Here is an 18,420-nt window from a genome sequence, read left to right on the forward strand (position 1 = left end):
AGGGGGGCGCGGGGACGCCGCAGGCAGCGCGGGGCGGGGCGGGGCGGCGGCGGCGGGTCGCAGGCCGATGACGCGCCGGGGCCGGCGGAGGAGCCGCCACTTCCTGGAGCCGCCGGCCGGGGCCGCTCGCTGCATTTCAGCACGGGAGCCGGGAGCCCGCGGCCGCCGCCATGTCCCACCAGACCGGCATCCAAGGTAACGGCGCCCGCGCCGCCCGCGGGGAAGGGGCTCCCGGGGGGCGCACGGCGAGCCGGGCTGGCGGCGGGACGGGCAGGGCCGGAGTCGGGCGCGGGGCACAGGGCGCCGGTCTCGGGGGGCGAGCCGGGCCTCTGCGCCTCTCGGCGCTCCCGTGTCCCGGGCGCTCCCGGCCTGCCTCCCTCCGCGCCCGGACCAGCCGCCGCCACGTTGCCGGCGGACCCAAAATTCGCTGGATCCGAGGCGGCCGGGGTGAAGGGGGCGTGCCTTCCACCGCCGCCGCCGCTAGCCCAACTTTCTCCCTTCTTACCGCGTAGGGAAGACCCGGAACAGTGGAGGAGCCTGGGGCTCCTTTTGCTGCCGAGAGCTGGGCGAATTTTCTTTTTTACGTTTCAAAGGAGTTGTTCCAGGATTTTGATGATAAAAAGGAAGATGCGGGAATCATTTTCCTTTCAGTAAGGGTGCTTTCCAAACTCTTTCCCGTTTTCTTCCCAAATAGGAACATCAGCACCGTTGTGTGTATGCCGAGTATGAGACGTTTTGATAGCTCTTAAGTACTCCCCAGGGAACTGAAAAGTCTAATCTTTGTGGCCGCACTTAATCATCCCGTGCAGACAGTTGAATGTGCGATTATATTTGCCCTGTATTATTTCCTGGTTTGAAAATGGGCAGTCTGAAAGCGCTCACCTCATCAGAATCAAATGATATATCCCGGGGTTACTCAGGATCACTTAACGAGTTCTAATATAAACATACGCTCTTCCTGTTAATAGACAGCGAATCTCTCCCCAGATGAATACCTAATTGTGTTTTGTTGTTAAGGGTCTTTGACACCTCCCCCAGCACACACAAACAAAATAATCTCAACTCTAAAAGCATTGCTTTATTTGTCTGCGTTAGTTGTGACATATGTAAGTATGTAATTACCGACTTTAACATGCTTGAGCTTTATAGCAAGCACTGTTAAATAGTAGTTCATGCAGTCAATATACAACCCAAACAAAATTAGAACGAAATTGAAGCTTTAATAGGAATAGAAAGGATGGGTTATTAAATATATATTTGCTCAGGGAGATTACTCCCGATTTTTGAGAAATACAAGTTAGAAAATTGTGACCAGAAGTATAAGCTTGAATGATTTTTATTGACTTTTTCGTTAATCAGGGTAGGATATCTGACATTTATTGTTGTTTTCAGTGTGAAAATTGCCTTTGTTTATCATAAGGTTGAAATTGGACCAGAAGAGAATGAAATCAGGTTTTTAGCACTTTTCAAACAAGCGATAAAATTGTTTTTCAGAATTGTGATTGGCTCATTGTTGGGTTTGAGGAACTTTAATATATTCCCAGTGTTTTCTGGTATAGAATTATGTAGTTAAAACAGATAAAATTAATGTACTTTTAAAACATTAATATTTATATTTCTGAACTGTATACAATGTCTACTATGTTAAACCTTCTAAGTTTTATAATTTTAATTACTGATGATAAGAGGCTACTGTGTACTCAAAACTTTTTTCTTTGTATTGTATTTTGTTTTTTTTCTATTCAAGTAGCATTAAAAAGTATTAATACGTAAGGATAAAAAATAGGTTTACTTTTCTTTATCTTTTTCCACAGCAAGTGAAGATGTTAAAGATATCTTTGCCAGAGCAAGAAATGGAAAATACAGAGTTCTGAAAATATCTATTGAAAATGGTTAGTTAAATATTTTTAAATGTTGTTTGTTCTTGGATTATTGGGTGTTACATTTTTAAATTTCTAAGTCATTGTGATTTGGACTACTAATAAATGTGAAGCAAGTTCAAAGCTTGTCTTTAGTTAACTTGGATCCTGTACATTTAGAGAATGTCCCACAGGCCCCTACTTGACTTCTGAATTCTGTAGTTGACTGTCAGGGAAACAAAAAGATGTTTTTTGGTGTGACATCTTCCTTTTTGACTTTTTGTGCTCAGTTTCTGTACCACAGTCTCTGTCTAATGTCAGTGCTTGCATCTCTGGAATGGAAATCAGTAACAGGTGATTATCCAAAAAAATAATTACTTGTGAACTGTTAATTTAGTAAAGTTAGTTTTGAAATAGAGAGAATTTCAGACTCTCCCATTTTCTCGACTTGACTGTAATGTATGCTGCAGAAATGACTCTCCTTTTTTGTTTGAGGGAAAAGTTCTGAGGATGTAACAAACTATATACCTTGATCCTTTCACAATAAAGCTGTAAGCATGGAAATTTGTTGGCTGGAAGAATAGATTTGAGTGTGAACAATTAATATTATAACTACTTAATCACAAATGAGTATGTTAAAATTTTCCATTGGCCTAATTTCTTAAGTACCTTGAAATATTTTGTTTTGGAAAAATATCTAAATCTATTTTGCTTTCCATTTTCTCTTATATTTTAAAAATGTCAACATAATTTGAGAAATACACAGTTCTATGTATATTACACTCTGTGGGAATAAACATCTACTGTAAAGCAACTTATTTTAGAACTGTTGAACTCAGATTTTAAATGTCATCACTTCCTGACTAGGTTAAATAAGTAAAATGGAAAAACGTATCTAATATCTCTCCAGAAAGAAAATGACAGTATTTCCTATATCATTATTTTCTGGCTTTAGTTTTGTTTTGAGAAAAAATTTTAAATACAGGAACTATGAAGAATAATATAACAAATACTTTTATCTCTTAATAAACGGATGACATTTTATCATGTTTGCTTCAAGCTTTTTTCTAATTTAATGTTTTTGTGGTATGAGAACATTTGCTTTAAACAGTTTTACTTTTTGACCTCCTTCTCCCGAGGCAGCTATATTAGGGATTTTATATTTGTGCAATCTGTTTTTTATATGTACCCCTAAGTAACATATAGTATACTGGTTTGAATTTTTAGATTCACATAAACTGACATCTTTTTCTGCATTATTTCTTTTTCTGTTAACATTTTTATAATTTGTTTTGATAGGGGCTCACTAATTCTTTTTAAATATGCATAGAATTTTATCGTATGACTGTGCTACATATTATATATCTTATTGATGGACATTTAGGCTCTTTTCAGTTTCCACTATTATTTTATAGTGCTGCAGCGAACACCTTTGTATATATGTGAAGAGATTCTCTATGCAGAATACATTCGCAGTTTTACTTGGTTCTGCCAGCAGTGCCCCAAAGTGGCTGTACCAGTTTATGCTTCTGGACAGATTTTTAAATTTGTAGTATTATCGCCAAATAGGAGCTAAGCATGTTTTTATATAGCATGTCTGAACTGTACAATTCAATGTTAATTTTAGAAATTGTATCTTTGAGTGGTGGAACACTTAGTTAAATATGTTTTGGTGATAATTTAAAGCATAAACATTTAAAATGGAATATAATCACCCTTTCTTCAACCATCCAACTCAACTATTTATAATCAGTTTTATATATTCTTTTCTTATGTTTTTAATAACATTATTTTAACTATGCTGGTCATAATTTTTATATCTGTTTTTAATGGTGCTTTATATTTATAATTATATTCTGTGTTACAACCTTTGTCCTTTCTATTTTTTGATGTGAGTAATAGCAATTAAGAACTAACTATATATTAATTTATTCTTCTATTCTTCATTACTCTACCATTTGGTATTTCAGACCATTCATGTATCTTTTAAATTTGTTCTTCATAGAGAAGCTTGTGATTGGATCATGTAGGCAGCCTTCAGACGCCTGGGATAAGGATTATGATTCCTTTGTTTTACCCCTGTTGGAGGACAAACAACCATGCTATATATTATTCAGGTTAGATTCTCAGAACGCCCAGGGATATGAATGGATATTCATTGCGTGGTCTCCAGACCATTCTCATGTAAGTAATTTTTTTGTAACTTGTTTAACATTAAATGCTAGAAAAAATTTTTTTCTGAAATATTCCTAGGCCAAGAGAAAGTTAAGAAGCAGTAGTCATTTCCCATAGAAGGGAATGACCATGGGAAAAAATCCTTGGATTGGTAATGTGTAACCAGAAGTAACGTACTTAGGTTTAGAAGTCTTGACCTTGATTGAAATCAATAGAATTTTTACTGGTTTTAAATTTTAAAATTTGCGGCAATTAGAAATGACTATGGATCTTTGGAGAATAAACTTTACTACTTTGCTCTGAGAGTAATAAGTGTAATAATTCTGGGAACTAACTGAATGTTATGTTAAATATTTTTAATAGCTACCATTCAGGTGTTGGGTGTACACACAAACAAGTATTTCTTTTAGGAGTGATAGTAGACTGATTAATAGAACAAAGTAAAAAATTAATATATGGATACTGCCCGATATTTTAAAGATTAATCTCATTTCTTGTGAACAATAATAATTTTTAAAGTTATGTAGATATCATTCTCAAAAGTCATCCTCCTATTTAATTCTGTATATCCTGTCTGAAAGAAATACTGGATTTGACAGTGCAAAATTATGAGGAGATTTCTATTGGTTAGCAGTTATGTTTGGTAGTTTTCCGGAGATGCTGTTGGACTCTTTAATAATAGTATATATTGTAGTTCTTTCTATCTCTGTCCCTTGTAGAATGGTTTATGCCATAGATATGCCATGAACATTTGACTTTTAATCAACTTAATTAGTAACATCTGATCTATACATGCTTTGAGTAAAATGTCAGTATCAAAATTGTTTCATTTTGATTTAAATTAGTGTTTTAAGTAATTTTCTTCTTATTCTTGAATCATTTTATACTTTGAAAAATGAGTAATTTTTTAAAATTTAGTTTTTTTCTAATTAGTGAAAAATGACTTACAAATTGAGATCTACTTTAGTAGCCATTGATATTTTAGATGCCAATGTTAGATGGTTATTTGTATACACATGCTTCATCATGTTACAGTTGATGGACTTCAGTTTTGTCACAGTTTATTTTCTTAATGTATTTCAAGATTTTAATGCATTCATAAAGTGCTCTCTTTTGTAATGATAGTTTTCACCTATAAACTTACAAGTAAACTTTCACAATCTCTAGGTTCGTCAAAAAATGTTGTATGCAGCAACAAGAGCAACTCTGAAAAAGGAGTTTGGGGGTGGCCACATTAAAGACGAATTATTTGGAACAGTAAAGGTACAAAAACGTATACTTTGATGTGCATCCTATATCTTGCAATTAAAACATGTGAAGAACTCTTAGGTAATGAGGTAATTCATGTGAGTTCTGATTGGTGAATCTGTAAACATAAGAATAAGAGAAAATATTGTTAAATTTCATATGACATGCAAGTTAACTGAAGCACCATGCTTACCCTTTTAAAATATGTTGAAATGTCTTCTGTTAGTCATCGAAAACTAGAATATCTCGAAGGTCATCTAGTTCAACCCCTCATGTAGTTCAGCCTTTCCATTTTAAGGATGGGGAAGTAGACTCAGAAAAACGAAGGACTACTAACAAGAGATAGTAATTTTTAGATATTTTGGACTTTTATACTCATGCTATGGAAGCAGTAACTGTATTTAAACCAGAACATTGAGGTGGGTAAATTGATTGATACTTGGGGTAATTGTTGATTAATTAATACATTTAATTAGTTAAGTTATGACTATATTTACTTTGTCATAAAATTTATATGTTAAATACATGTATTTATAAGTATACACAAAAATTAAGAAAATTGTGATGTATTTTTTGAATGGGCTCTTTTGTTGCTTAGAGCTTTTATTCAGATTCAGGGAGAGAAACACAGTCTGGTGGACAGAGCACAAGACTAGATGGAAATACTTCACTTATTCGCGTTAATTGTGAGATGACCTGGTTTCTTAGTTCTATTCTCAAGTCTTCCAGACCACATTTTCATGAGAATTAAACCTTTTTGAGAATATTTTTTCTTGTAATTAAGAACTATATTTATTTTCTATGAATAGTTATAGAGAAGTTATATAGTAATTATAATACAGAATTGAGAATCTGAATATGTTGATTACTGAATGATTATGGGGCAGGCTTCCCCAGAAGGTTAATCATAATTGTCCTGCAGACTTGAAGCATGACCAGGTTCATCATGTGGCTGGCGTTAACCACCACCACACTCATACAAAAGAGTTAGGAATTATAAAACATTAGGAAATGAAGAGTAGGAACTCCCCTTAAAATTTTTTGAAACCTGTAGAAGATTTATAAAAAGAACTAGTAAAATTCTATTTATTATTTATTTTGAGTTAAAATATTTTATGTTAAGGTAATAATTTTATTTTGCCTAAAACAAAGTACCCTCACAACTAGTAACAGTCGATTTCTGTGCTTTATAGGAAGATGTATCATTACATGGATATAAAAAATACCTGCTGTCACAGTCTTCTCCTGCCCCACTGACTGCAGCTGAGGAAGAATTACGACAGATTAAAATTAATGAGGTAAATTATCATTTTGAAACCCTGCAAGATTTCAAGTGCATAAGGTGTCATTTTTAATTAATGGATGTAGTAGTAACTAGGGAATAAACAGATTAGATAGTTTACATTTATTCTGTTTAGTTTAGAGACAAGACTGTGCTCAGTGTGTTTTCAGGAAAAAGTTAAAAGTGAACATTAAACCTCATGTCAATTTCATACATAGCTTTCTCCTGTCTTTATAATGTATGTGATAGATTAGTAACCTTCCTGTCAGAAGTACAACTGTTTTTAACTTTGTACTTTGCATACTAACTAAATGGGAAAAGCGTGTGTTACCCATTTAGTGTGAAGGATATTCTATCTAATGCGTTGCCTAAGGAAGGTTTGTTTTGCTATTTCAGAGAATACTGATGACTAAAGAGAGTAAAACATAAGGGCTATAGTGTGTTTCAGATTTCTAGAACTTCTATAAATTAATTTCTACGGACACAACTTGGATGGGGGTTGTGTATATATATAGGGATGGTTATTTGAGTAGTCGTTTAGCATATTAGAATCAATACATTTCATTCATATTATAGTTTATCATATTTCTGATGTATTTACTGCAGTCATTCTAATTATAAACTAGAGTAGCTACTGTATTTCAAACAGGATTTTACAGAAAAGAACACGTAGCAGAAACCACTGTTCACTTGTCTGAGTAACAGAGTAGTAAGCATTAGTCTGGAAAGTGATTGAATATTATTTTATATTGACCTGATAGCAAGGAGGATCCATCTTTCTATTATTTTAACTCAAGGTATTTGAGTAGGGGCTTTTACATGAATTTTTTTTTTTTACAAGTTTGATAGTCTGTTTTATTCCTTGCAATCAGAACCCAGAGGATCATACTGGGGTATGCATTTGCATGTGTTCCATGATGTTTTCATTATCCAGTACCATTTATGCTGTAGAATCTCCATTCATTTTTTTTTTTAAAGTAAAATTCTATTTGACTTTCTGTTGCAACACTGCAAATGAGACCCTATTCCAAGTTATCATTTATTGAGTATAAAAGTCTTAAACACGTGCACTGAAAGCTTTCTTGAAGTACTCTTCTTGTCTTCCAGTACATGCACACCTGTGTTCCTAGTCATGAAAGCTCTAAGTTTGGAACTTCTGCAGTAGTATAATTTGTTGAGCTGTGTGTGTCTTTGTATACTGTTTGTACTCCTTTCAAATCAGTGCATGGTATTTGTGTTGCATTTTATGTTTAACAGAACAAAATAAAGCTCTATACGTATTGTATATATCTCACACTGTTCGTAATTTCATTAAGTAAAATTTTGTAATTAAAGGTGTAATCTGACGACGCTTCAAAGAGCTTATGTAGCTCATGGCAATTGTGCCGAACTAAACATATAAACAAAACCCCCACAGTCTCACTAACATTGCACACTTTCTCAGATACTCACTTCCAGCATTTTCATCAAAATGTGTCATACACTCTGCATGTTGACAAAGTGCTAGCAGAACCTGAAACAAATGTGAAAAAATAATTTGCTTTTTAAGTTAATAGTGTTACTTTTAATTACATTTATAAAAAATAGGCAGGGGCGGAATGGCACTCACTCTGTAGAGGCTGAATTTTCTTTTCTTTGCCACCTGTCACTGCTAACTGCTAAACTTCACTGGTAAATTAAATCTATTGTACTAGGTACAAACTGACGTGAGTGTGGACACGAAGCATCAAACACTACAAGGAGTAGCATTTCCTATTTCTCGAGAAGCTTTTCAGGCCTTGGAAAAATTGAATAACAGACAGCTCAACTACGTGCAGTTGGTAAGAGACATAATAATGATTGTTATGAGATAGCTTTTCTTGGTAGCTTATGGCTTGGACAAAGGTTTACTTTTAATGGATTTAAAATCTTTTTATTTGCTTCCTGATTATTTTTTATTCATGTTTTTTAAACTATAAAAGCAATGTATGTTCACTATGGAAAAAGTGAAATTGTAAATTGTGTCAGTTTCCCCTTGTCTCCTACTTTTTTAATTATAAATTTTAAATTTTTGTGTATCTGTTCTAATGAATGTATTCTTGTTTCTTATTGACAGGAAATAGATATAAAAAATGAAACTATAATTTTGGCCAACACAATAAATACAGAACTGAAAGATTTACCAAAGAGGATTCCCAAGGATTCAGCACGTTACCATTTCTTTCTGTATAAACATTCCCATGAAGGAGACTATTTGGAGTCTATAGGTAGATGATACTTTTTTTTTTAACGTGTTACTTTCAGTTTGCTCATTGATATTTCATCACTATATTCTTTGTTACTTCTTGGCCAGAGGGCTTGGTTGTAGTTCTGTGAGGTTTAGAGTGTGCTTTAATGGATATGCTGCTAATTGGATTTATTATTATTTTAATTCACAGTTTTTATTTATTCAATGCCTGGATACACATGCAGCATAAGAGAACGAATGCTGTATTCTAGCTGCAAGAGCCCTTTGCTAGAAATCGTAGAAAGACAGCTACAAATGGATGTCATTAGAAAGGTAACTACCTATTTATCTAATTTATTTTATGGAATTTGTCTTATTTATGTATTTAATACCTACCTATTTATTTTACCTTTTTAGTTTTTGCTAGATTTTTATTGTCTTCTTCATGTAGTTCATGATATATTGTGATACACAAGTGAAAGTACTTTTTTTTGGTTCATACCATGAATCCTTAGGAATGCCTCTAAGTGCTTGGGAATGACCTGTCATGACCCCAGTCTCCCTATAATCTATATTCTCTAATATGTGGCTACAAGCTGCTTGTGGCTGTTTAAATATAAATAAAAATTAAATCAATATAAAATTCAGTCCCTTAAAAGCACTAGCCACATTTCAAGTGTTCCATTAAGCCACGTGTGACCAGTGATGCTGTACTGGATGGTGCAGAATTGAGAGAACATTTCCACATTGCAGAATGTTCTGTTGGACTGTGCTGCCAGAGCAACACACTTGTGATTGCCTCAAGGCGTGTTATTAATGAGCTGTAGTCTCCATTTATAACCGAATCATGGGATGGTTGAGGATTTTTCCAGTTTGGGAGAGAGAATGGGCATAAACATAGCAATTTAGGGAGCTAAGTTCTCAGTTTTCTTAAATTTATTTTCTTAAATGGAGGTGAGGGCAAGGAGAAAAATACAGTTTATTCTTCAGCCCTTTAACTCTTAAAACTCAGGTCCTTACAAACTGCCAGAGGACCAGATAATAAATATTTTAGGATTTGCCAGGCCACATCTGGTCTTCATCACATAATTCTTCTTTGTTTTATTATTTTGTTTGTTTTTACAACCCTTTAAAAATGTAAACACACTCTTAACTTGAGCTAGATTTGGCCTGCAGGCCACACTTTGTCAGCCCCTGCTGTAGTGATTTCGAGTGACTCAGGGGGCCGTGAGTAACGTCTCTTGGAACATATGTAGTGGACCAGAGCAGAACAGCTGGACAACATAGTAGAGACTACTACTATCCTACTGTTAAACATTAGTTAAATTAGAGGAGAAAGAGGGAACCAAATAGAAGATGAGTATAACTAATTACATATTCAAGCAGCTCATTTAGCCCCCTCCCCCTCCGCCCAGAAAGGATGGAAGTGAAACTATTTGCACGTGGTCCTTGGTTCTCTCTTGCTGGAATAGGTATTATGTATTTATGCGTGAGCATTCAGACCTGAAAACTGGCTCGTAGCGTGTATTAGGTTTTGAATGTTGTGTTTTTCCGCACTGCGTCATACGGTGCTAATTTCGTCTCTCACAGATCGAGATAGACGATGGGGATGAGCTGACTGCAGACTTCCTTTATGAAGAAGTCCACCCCAAGCAGCATGCACATAAGCAGAGTTTTGCAAAACCAAAAGGTCCTCCAGGGAAAAGAGGAATTCGAAGACTAATTAGGGGTCCAGCTGAAACTGAAGCCACTACTGATTAAAATTATGAAATTAGCTATTGCAATACTAGTTTTTTAAAAGTCCAGCTTTTAGTACAGGAGAACTGAAATCATTCCATGTTGATAAATAGTGGGGGGAAAGTTGTACTTTTTGAAAATTAGCACTTTTCACTTCTGTGTGTTTTTAAAGTTAATGTAATAGAAAACTCATGGTTTCTAATTTTGAGTTAAAGCTAGAAAAGGGTTTGACGTCATGATGTTTAATCTCGTCACAGTTTTCATAACGATGATTCCACACTTTCACATAATTCTTAAAATTTTATACAGTTGGGCCAATTTCAGAGAGTCTAATGTCTATAAGTAAGGTACAATTCTTATTACTCTTTAGTGAGGCATCTTTTTTTTTTTTTAAGGGAGAGAGAAAGACCTTAAAATATTCATTCTGCTTAATGAATATGTTAGGGACCAGGATAAATTATTTTCTAAGCTGAAAGCTTCACATGCCTAGGAAAAGCGGGAACGTTGCTCACCCTGAGGAGCAGTGCTCGCTCAGACCTTGGGGTCATGTCTGCTCACTTTGAGAACTAGTGGTTTATTGCAGCAGTCTTTTCTGTTTGACTTCTTTGGTTTTTTAAATGGCATTAAAATTTCAGAAGATCAGCTTACTCTGAAGCCTAAAGGGTACCAGATATTTTCTATACTGCAGGATTTCTGATGTCTTTGAAAGACACATTTAAACAGCTTTAGGAAATTCTCTTTCCAGTGCTTGAAGCATTTTCCATTTCAAAAGTAAGTCATTTCATGTAAGTAGTGTGAGGCCAAATATTTATGTTCAGTTGAATATTAAATTAATATTATTCAAAAGCAAACAAACTAAAGGCAATATAGAAAAAGTTTTAAACATCAAGATTGATTTCTCTCCAACACCGTATTTATAGGCAAATTGTGTTCTTTGTCACTTTTGGGCAAATACTCAGATTTAACAGAATTCTTTTAAACTCCTAGTGCTCATCAGTGTAACACAGATAAGCACTTAAGAATCTTGTTTCAATTTATATCTTATTTCAAAACACATTTAACTGTTTTCTAAAGCTTTGCATTTTCAGTTACAACCTACAGAGATTTTGAGCCTCATTTTCTTTGCTCCTTGAAGTAGTAGGGGCTGGAACACTTTGTCATATTGAATCCGGTAAACCTGCTGCCAGAGCCATCATTTTGAGGAGTTTTCTAAGTGAACCGTGGGGATCCAGGACTTAGAATTTCTTGATCTAAACTTTGTGCTGCATAAAACAAATATCAGAAATGCACGTTTCGTAGTATAAAATATGAAACACTCATTTTTTACACTTTATTATCTAAGGTAATATATGCACCTTTCAGAAACTCAATGTGTGTTCAAGTAAAGCACGTTAGAGTAATTATTTTATTATGAGTTGACAGATTGTTTTTCCCCCTAGAATTAAGAGTATTTGTGTGGGGTTTTGTTTGTTTACAGATAATCAGACTATAATATTTAAACATGCAGACTAATTGGCAGTAACGTTGCACTTGTTTACGAAAGATACACTTTACGTTTTTCTGTGGGTGCACGTGGGCGCGCGCGCGCGCACATACACACACACACACACACTACTGCATTGAGAGTCCTGGATTTGTGTTGTCTATCATAGACCAAGCTGCTGAAGCTGTTACTTTCAGTGAGGAAGAATGTTAACCTGTCTTGAAGGCATAAAATAATTTAGTAGTGGGTCCATGTGCAATTATACCCTTAACTTCTACTACACTACATGAAAGTTAAGAGGACATTCCAGAATTTAGATGTGATTATGTAATCTTTAATTACTATTAAACCAATGATTGTTGGAAATCAGTGATGCATTTGTGATAGAGTATAACGCGTCGTTTACAGTATGTTTCAGGTGATGTCATAACAATAGAAGGTGAATAAAATATTCCCAGTAAATTTATATAGCAGTGGAGAATTACATGCCTTCTGTGGACATTTTATAAGTGCATTTTATATCGCAATAAAATTTTTTCTCTTTAAATTGTGTACTAAATTGGTTTTCTAGTACAGTTTTTTTCCAGTGTTTGGATAAGTCTTCAATACCTGGTAATAGGTTAAACGCCCATTCATCTAATTTAATTAACCTATCTAAATCAAAAAGGATTTTCAAATAGCTCGAAACCTAGGCAAGTTGTATCAATAGTGTGCTTAATAGGTTAGAACATTCCCACTACTGCAGCAGTGATGGAAATGCCATGAGCTGGACAGTTCCTGCTGTGACAGAAGTGCTGCAGTAGGATGGCCAGCGCACTTGACGCTGAGCTGTTACGAGGCGTTCAGCAAATACTGAATGCACACTCCGATTTGTGATTCAGTGTCGAATTGGCCCTTTTTATTAGGGCAGCATTACAAAGTGGGTGTCTTTGGTAGCAGCTTTACAAAGATGGAGAATTGTCCTTAAAAGGGCTGATTTTGAAGCCTTTTTTTAAAAAGTTAATTCTTGAATGCATTTCTAACTCAAAACTAAAATAATGTGCCTGAGGTCTCTATTGTAGTTTGATATATACCCTTGCACACATTTTCTCTGCATATGCAGCCGTGTATTGTGAGGATGGGGGGGTTTGTTTTTTCAATACTGACAGGGGCTTCATGTCCAGAGATTTGGAATCACGGGAATCATACAGTTCCAGGTATGATTCATGTATAGCCATGACTGGGTACAGTTTGCCTTAAATTATATCAATTGAAGTTCCTCTCCCCCCACCTCCAGCCATTCAGTCAACAAGCTGCATAATTATTCCTGTGTATTGGTATATAAGTTACCATCAACAGTAACATAGCTTCTGCATGACTTGGCCCATGGCTCCCCACCTCCCTTAATCAGTCTGCTCCAGCTCAGCTGCTGGCTGTGCCTCTAAAGGACCAAGCACATCGCTGCCTGAGGAACGTTGTGCTGTGTCTTATACAATATCTACGTCTTCCTCCCTCGCTTAATGCAGGTCTCTGCTCAAGTGTCATCCTAGAAAAGTCCTTCCTGACCTCCCAATCTGATTGTACCCCCGTCCCTCTCTCACCTTCAGCCTGCTTCATCTTTCCTCCTAGCACTTAGGAATTATGTTATCTATGTATATATTGTTTGTCTCCTCCACTAAAATACAAACTCAGTTGGGGGAAGGGACTTGGCTTTATTCATTGATGCCTCTTCAGCACCTCCAGCAGCATCTAGGACATAGTGAACACATTGTTTATTGAATAAATGAAAGAATGAGACTTTGCCTTTCCTTGGGCAGTGGGGAAAGGAGCACATCAAGCAGTGATAAGCTCAGCACAGGGGGTCCAGCCACCGTCGCTGTGTTTCTGGGCAGAGCAAACATTACTTGCACTGACAGAGCGTCTTGCCCTCAGAAGACCGTAGTTTCTGCTACAGGAGACTCCAGGATTGACGCATTCCTGAGCAGCCAGTGTCTTCCAGTGGGGATCTTCATTCAGCCAACTCTGTCCCAGAAAGCCCAAAGATCAATTCCTACTCAAATGCTTGTGCTGATCCACCACCGTCCGCATTTGCTAGACTTTGGCCAGACTATAGTGCCTTATAAAACTCTGGATGCTTAACAGAAGAGACAAGCCATAAACAGGGGTTAAGTTAACTTCTTAGTTTCCTATTAATCAAGCTGTAAAGATGAGACAGCACGGGTCTTATCTTTATGGATGCCTGTGTGTGTGACGATGCTACTTCCTGGCTGTATGACTGTATCAGTTATATATTGCTGCCACACTAATGCAAAACCAACTACCCCCAGATGTCATGGTTTAAAACAGCAATCAATTTCCACAGATCCACAGTTGCCTGACCTCTCCTCCGTTGGTGGTCAGCTGGCAGGTTGGCTGGTCTAGGATGACCCCTCTCTGCTCCGCATGGTCTTTCAGTGGCACTGTATTAGCTCTGGCTTATTCTTGTGGCCGCAGCAGTCGAGAGAGAGAGAGGGAGAGAGAGAGAGAGAGAGAAAAGTAGTGCACAAGGGCTCCTGGGGCCCGGGGTTGGACCTGAAACATCACTTTTCCTGCATTCTATCAACCAAAGCAAGTTACAAGGCCATTCTGGATCTAAAGACAGGGGAAATGAAAACTTACCTCTTGATGGGAAGAATTACAAGACCATACTGCAAAAGTCATGGATACAAGGAAGAGAGGAGAATTGCAGTCTAACACAATGAACAGAAGGGAGAAGTCACTTAAACTTCTGGGCATCAATTTCCTCAATAAGAAAAAAAGAAGATCTACATTACAGAGTTATTAGAGTTCATGCTCTTAGCAGTGATTGGCATGACAGTCAGCTCTCAACAAATGACAGAGAAGATGATTATGATCAATATGATGACAGGCAGCATAGTGGTAAAGGTTACAGACTGATGTCAGATACGTGAGTTAAAATCCCAGCTCTGCAATTTATTAGGTGCATAATCTTGGGCGAGTTACTTCACTTACTTTCCTCATCTTTCAAATGTAGATCATAATATTACTAAATTCATAGGATTTATGAGGATTAAATAATATAGGGGAAGCACTTTGAACAGTGCTCATAATTGTGTAATAAAAATAGTGCAATATACAACTTTTAAAAATTACAATTTTATACATTAATTTTTATTTTATTATTATTATTATTATTATTATTATTATTATTATTATTATTATTATTATTTATTCATTCCTGGGATACTATGGGAACACAGAGGAGGGGCAACTATTTCTACCTGGGGAATCAGTAAAGGCTTTGTGGAGTGGATATCTGCATTGAATCTTAAAGAACTGGTGTGAGTTTGCCAGGTGGACAAGGCAGGGAAGAGCATTCCAAGTGGAATAGAAGGGTGGACAGTTGGCCCAAATACACAGATAGCCATGTCACGTTTAAGAAATTCCAAGAAGTGCAATTTGTTTGGGAGAAAAGTGTATTTCAGGCTGGTTGGCTAAAGATGAGAGCTACAAAGGCCTAGTCATGTGTGTGTGGATGACACTTGAAACCCCATAACTAGATAAGATACACAGGTCTTGAAAGAAAAGTATTATGGATAGAATCAGTATTCTACTTTCACTAGGAGCAGAACAGGTAATTCAGTCAAAACTCTCCCTGAGGAAAACTAGGGGAAAATGTTTGCTCAAAGTCATCAGGGTCCTTATAAAGGAGCGATGAAGTATAGAACCAAAATACGGGAAAAAATAGAGATGACCCTAGCATCTGAGGTTACTGTTTCCCTGGGGCCATTTGCCAGTTCTAGAAGAAGCCATGAACAAAAGGGTTACATGTGTTTTTTTTTTTTGAGCACCTGTTTTCAGTTCTTTTGGATACACACCCAGGAGTGGAATTGTTGTGTCATTGGAAATTCTATGGTTAACTTTTCGAAGAACTACCAAACTTTTCCACAGTGGCTGTACCATCTACGTTCCATCAGCAACTTACAGGGTTCCAATTTCCCTGTATCCTCACCAATATTTGTTCATTATTATAGCCATCCTAGTGGGTGTGAAAAGGTATCTCATTGTGGTTTGGCTTCGCATTTCCCTAAAGACTAATGTTGCTAAGCACCTTTTCATGTGCTTACTGGCCATTCGTCTTCCTTGGAGAAATTTCTATTCAGATCCTTTGCCTAATTTTAAAGTTATTTGTATTTTTATTATTGACTTGTAGGAGTGCTTTATATATTCTGAATAGTAGATTCTAATCACATACAGGATTTTTAAATGTGCCATTCTACGGATTGTCTTTTCACTTTCTTGATAATGTCCTTTAATACACAAAAGAGCTTTTAATTCTGATGAAGTCCAATTTATCCTTTTCCTTCTTGTGCTTTTGGTGTCAGATCTAAAAAACTGTTGCCTAACCTAAGGTCACAGATATTCACAACTGTTTTCTTCTAAGAATTTTAGAAGTTTAGCTCTTACCTATAGGTGTTCCATCCATTTTGAGTTAATTTTGTGTATGACATGAGGCGGGGTCCAACTTCATTCCTTTCTAGGTAGACATCCAATTGTCCCAACATTATGTATTGAAATACTACTCTTTCCTTCACTGAATAGGCTTGGCAAACAATTGACCATATATGTGAGATTTCTGGACTTTCAAGCCCATGTCATTGATCTAGATGTCTATCCTTACGCCAGCCTCACACTGTCTTCTTTATTGTATTTTCATAATTGAGAAGTGTGAGTCCTCCAACTTTGCTCTTCTTTTTAAAGAATATTTTGGCTATTTTTGGCTATTCTATATGATATGAACTAGGATTTTTGTTGTTTTTGGTTGTTTTCTTTTGTTTTGTTTAGACCTCCTTCATCAGGAGGATCCCCTCTTTTCTCAAAGGGCAGATTTTTCTTATAACAAATTCTCTCAACTTTCGTTTATCTGGGAATGTCTTGTTTTCTCCTTCAATACTGAAGTATAGTTTTGTTAGAATTACTGGTTGACATTCTTTTTCTCCCAACACTTTGAATATGTCATCCTACTGCCTTCTGGCCTCCATGGTTTCTGATGAGACATCAGCTAATTGATCTTATTGAGGATCCCTTATACCTGCTGAATCTCTTCTTTTCTTGCTGCTTTCAAGACTGTCTTTGATTATGATGTGTCTAGAAGTTGATCTCTTTGAGTTGATCCTACTTGCATTTGTTACTTTCTGGGATGTATGGATTGTTTGCCATCAAATTTGCTAAGTTTTTGGCCATTCTTTCTTCAAGTATTCTTTCTGACACTTCCTCACCTCTCCTTCTGGGACTCCATCCTACATGTTGGCTATCTTGAAGGTATCCCACAGGTCTCTGAGGATCTGCTCAGTTATCTTCATTCTTTTTTCTTTCTGTTCCTCAACTGATTTATCTTCAAGGCTGTCGATTTTTTTTTTTTTTTTTTTGCCTGCTCCAATCTGCTCGTTAGGTCCCCTAGTAAATTTGTCACTCCAGTTATTGTACTTTTCAACTTCAGGATTTCTATTTGTCTTCTTTTTATGATTTATATCTCTTTATTGATAGTCTCAGTTTGGTAAGACATTGTTCTCATACTCTCCTTTAGTTCTTTACACATGATCTCCTTTAGCTCTTGAGCATATTTAAAATAGCTGATTTGAAGTCTCTGTCTAGTAAGTACAACAGCTGGGCTTCCTTGGGTAGAGTTTTTATTGACCTTCATTTTTCCTGGGTATGGGCCTTGCTTTAATGTTTCTTTGCATGTCTAGTATATTTTTTGTTGAAAACTGAGCATTGAAAATAATGTAATTTGACAACTTGGAACATTAGAATCTGCTCCCTCCCCCAAGGTTTGTTGTTTTTGCTAATTGTTTGAGTGATTGGTTATTTAGTGACTATAATGAACTAACTTTGTGAAGTCTGTATTCTTTGTGATGTGTGGCCACTGAAGTCGCTACTCAGCTTAGTAATCAGCTAATGAATGGGTAGAGATTCCTCAAATATTCGAAACCAGTAGATCTCCCAGTTTTTGCCACAGGCTCTGTATGCATGTTGAGACGCTGCTCCGTACACACTCAGCCAGGCAGTTTAGCCTCTTAGTCTTCACTTCTTGCTTGTACAAAGCCTGAAGTTCAGCCAACAGTGAGAGCGTAGGGCCTCCTTAGGTTTTTTGAGCATGTGTATGGCCTTGTACATGGCTTTCTAGGCTCCTGGGAATATGTTGGGACTTTCAAAGCCTTAACAGACATCTTATTCCTCAATTTTTCAAGTTTTTTGTTTAGCCTAGTGTTTGTCCCAAATGTTACTCATCACCTCAGGCAGCTATGATTAAAACATTTGCCAGTAAATGGTTTGACAAATGACTCCACACAGAAGCTTTTAGCACTAGATTAGCTTCAGTTTGGTCAAATAAAGATAAGCCTTTGGATGGGGTCTTCCAGGGAACCACCAGACAGGTCAAATAATTATC

General features: G+C 36.5%; 1 protein-coding gene across 1 annotated transcript; it reads left to right on the forward strand.

The window, feature by feature from the left end:
- The first annotated feature begins 60 nt into the window (after window positions 1–60).
- Window positions 61–12,549, forward strand: TWF1 (twinfilin actin binding protein 1). Its single transcript, XM_032493274.1, has 9 exons — window positions 61–195; window positions 1,815–1,892; window positions 3,865–4,043; window positions 5,202–5,297; window positions 6,476–6,580; window positions 8,259–8,384; window positions 8,660–8,810; window positions 8,982–9,103; window positions 10,361–12,549. Exons 1-9 carry the CDS (start codon window positions 171–173, stop codon window positions 10,529–10,531), a joined length of 1,053 nt encoding a protein of 350 aa, XP_032349165.1. The 5' UTR covers window positions 61–170; the 3' UTR covers window positions 10,532–12,549.
- Window positions 12,550–18,420: the final 5,871 nt, after the last annotated feature.

This window comes from Camelus ferus, chromosome 12 (genome assembly GCF_009834535.1).
Source record: "Camelus ferus isolate YT-003-E chromosome 12, BCGSAC_Cfer_1.0, whole genome shotgun sequence".
NCBI classification, from domain to species: domain Eukaryota; kingdom Metazoa; phylum Chordata; class Mammalia; order Artiodactyla; family Camelidae; genus Camelus; species Camelus ferus.

What these genes read in the sequence shown, in the direction of transcription:
- TWF1 (XM_032493274.1), top strand. Translation starts at nt 171, where the DNA reads ATGTCCCACCAGACCGGCATCCAAG. An exon ending in GACAGATTAAAATTAATGAG is followed by an intron (nt 6,581 to 8,258) that starts GTAAATTATCAT and finishes CTATTGTACTAG; the next exon opens with GTACAAACTGACGTGAGTGT. An exon ending in AGACTATTTGGAGTCTATAG is followed by an intron (nt 8,811 to 8,981) that starts GTAGATGATACT and finishes TTTAATTCACAG; the next exon opens with TTTTTATTTATTCAATGCCT.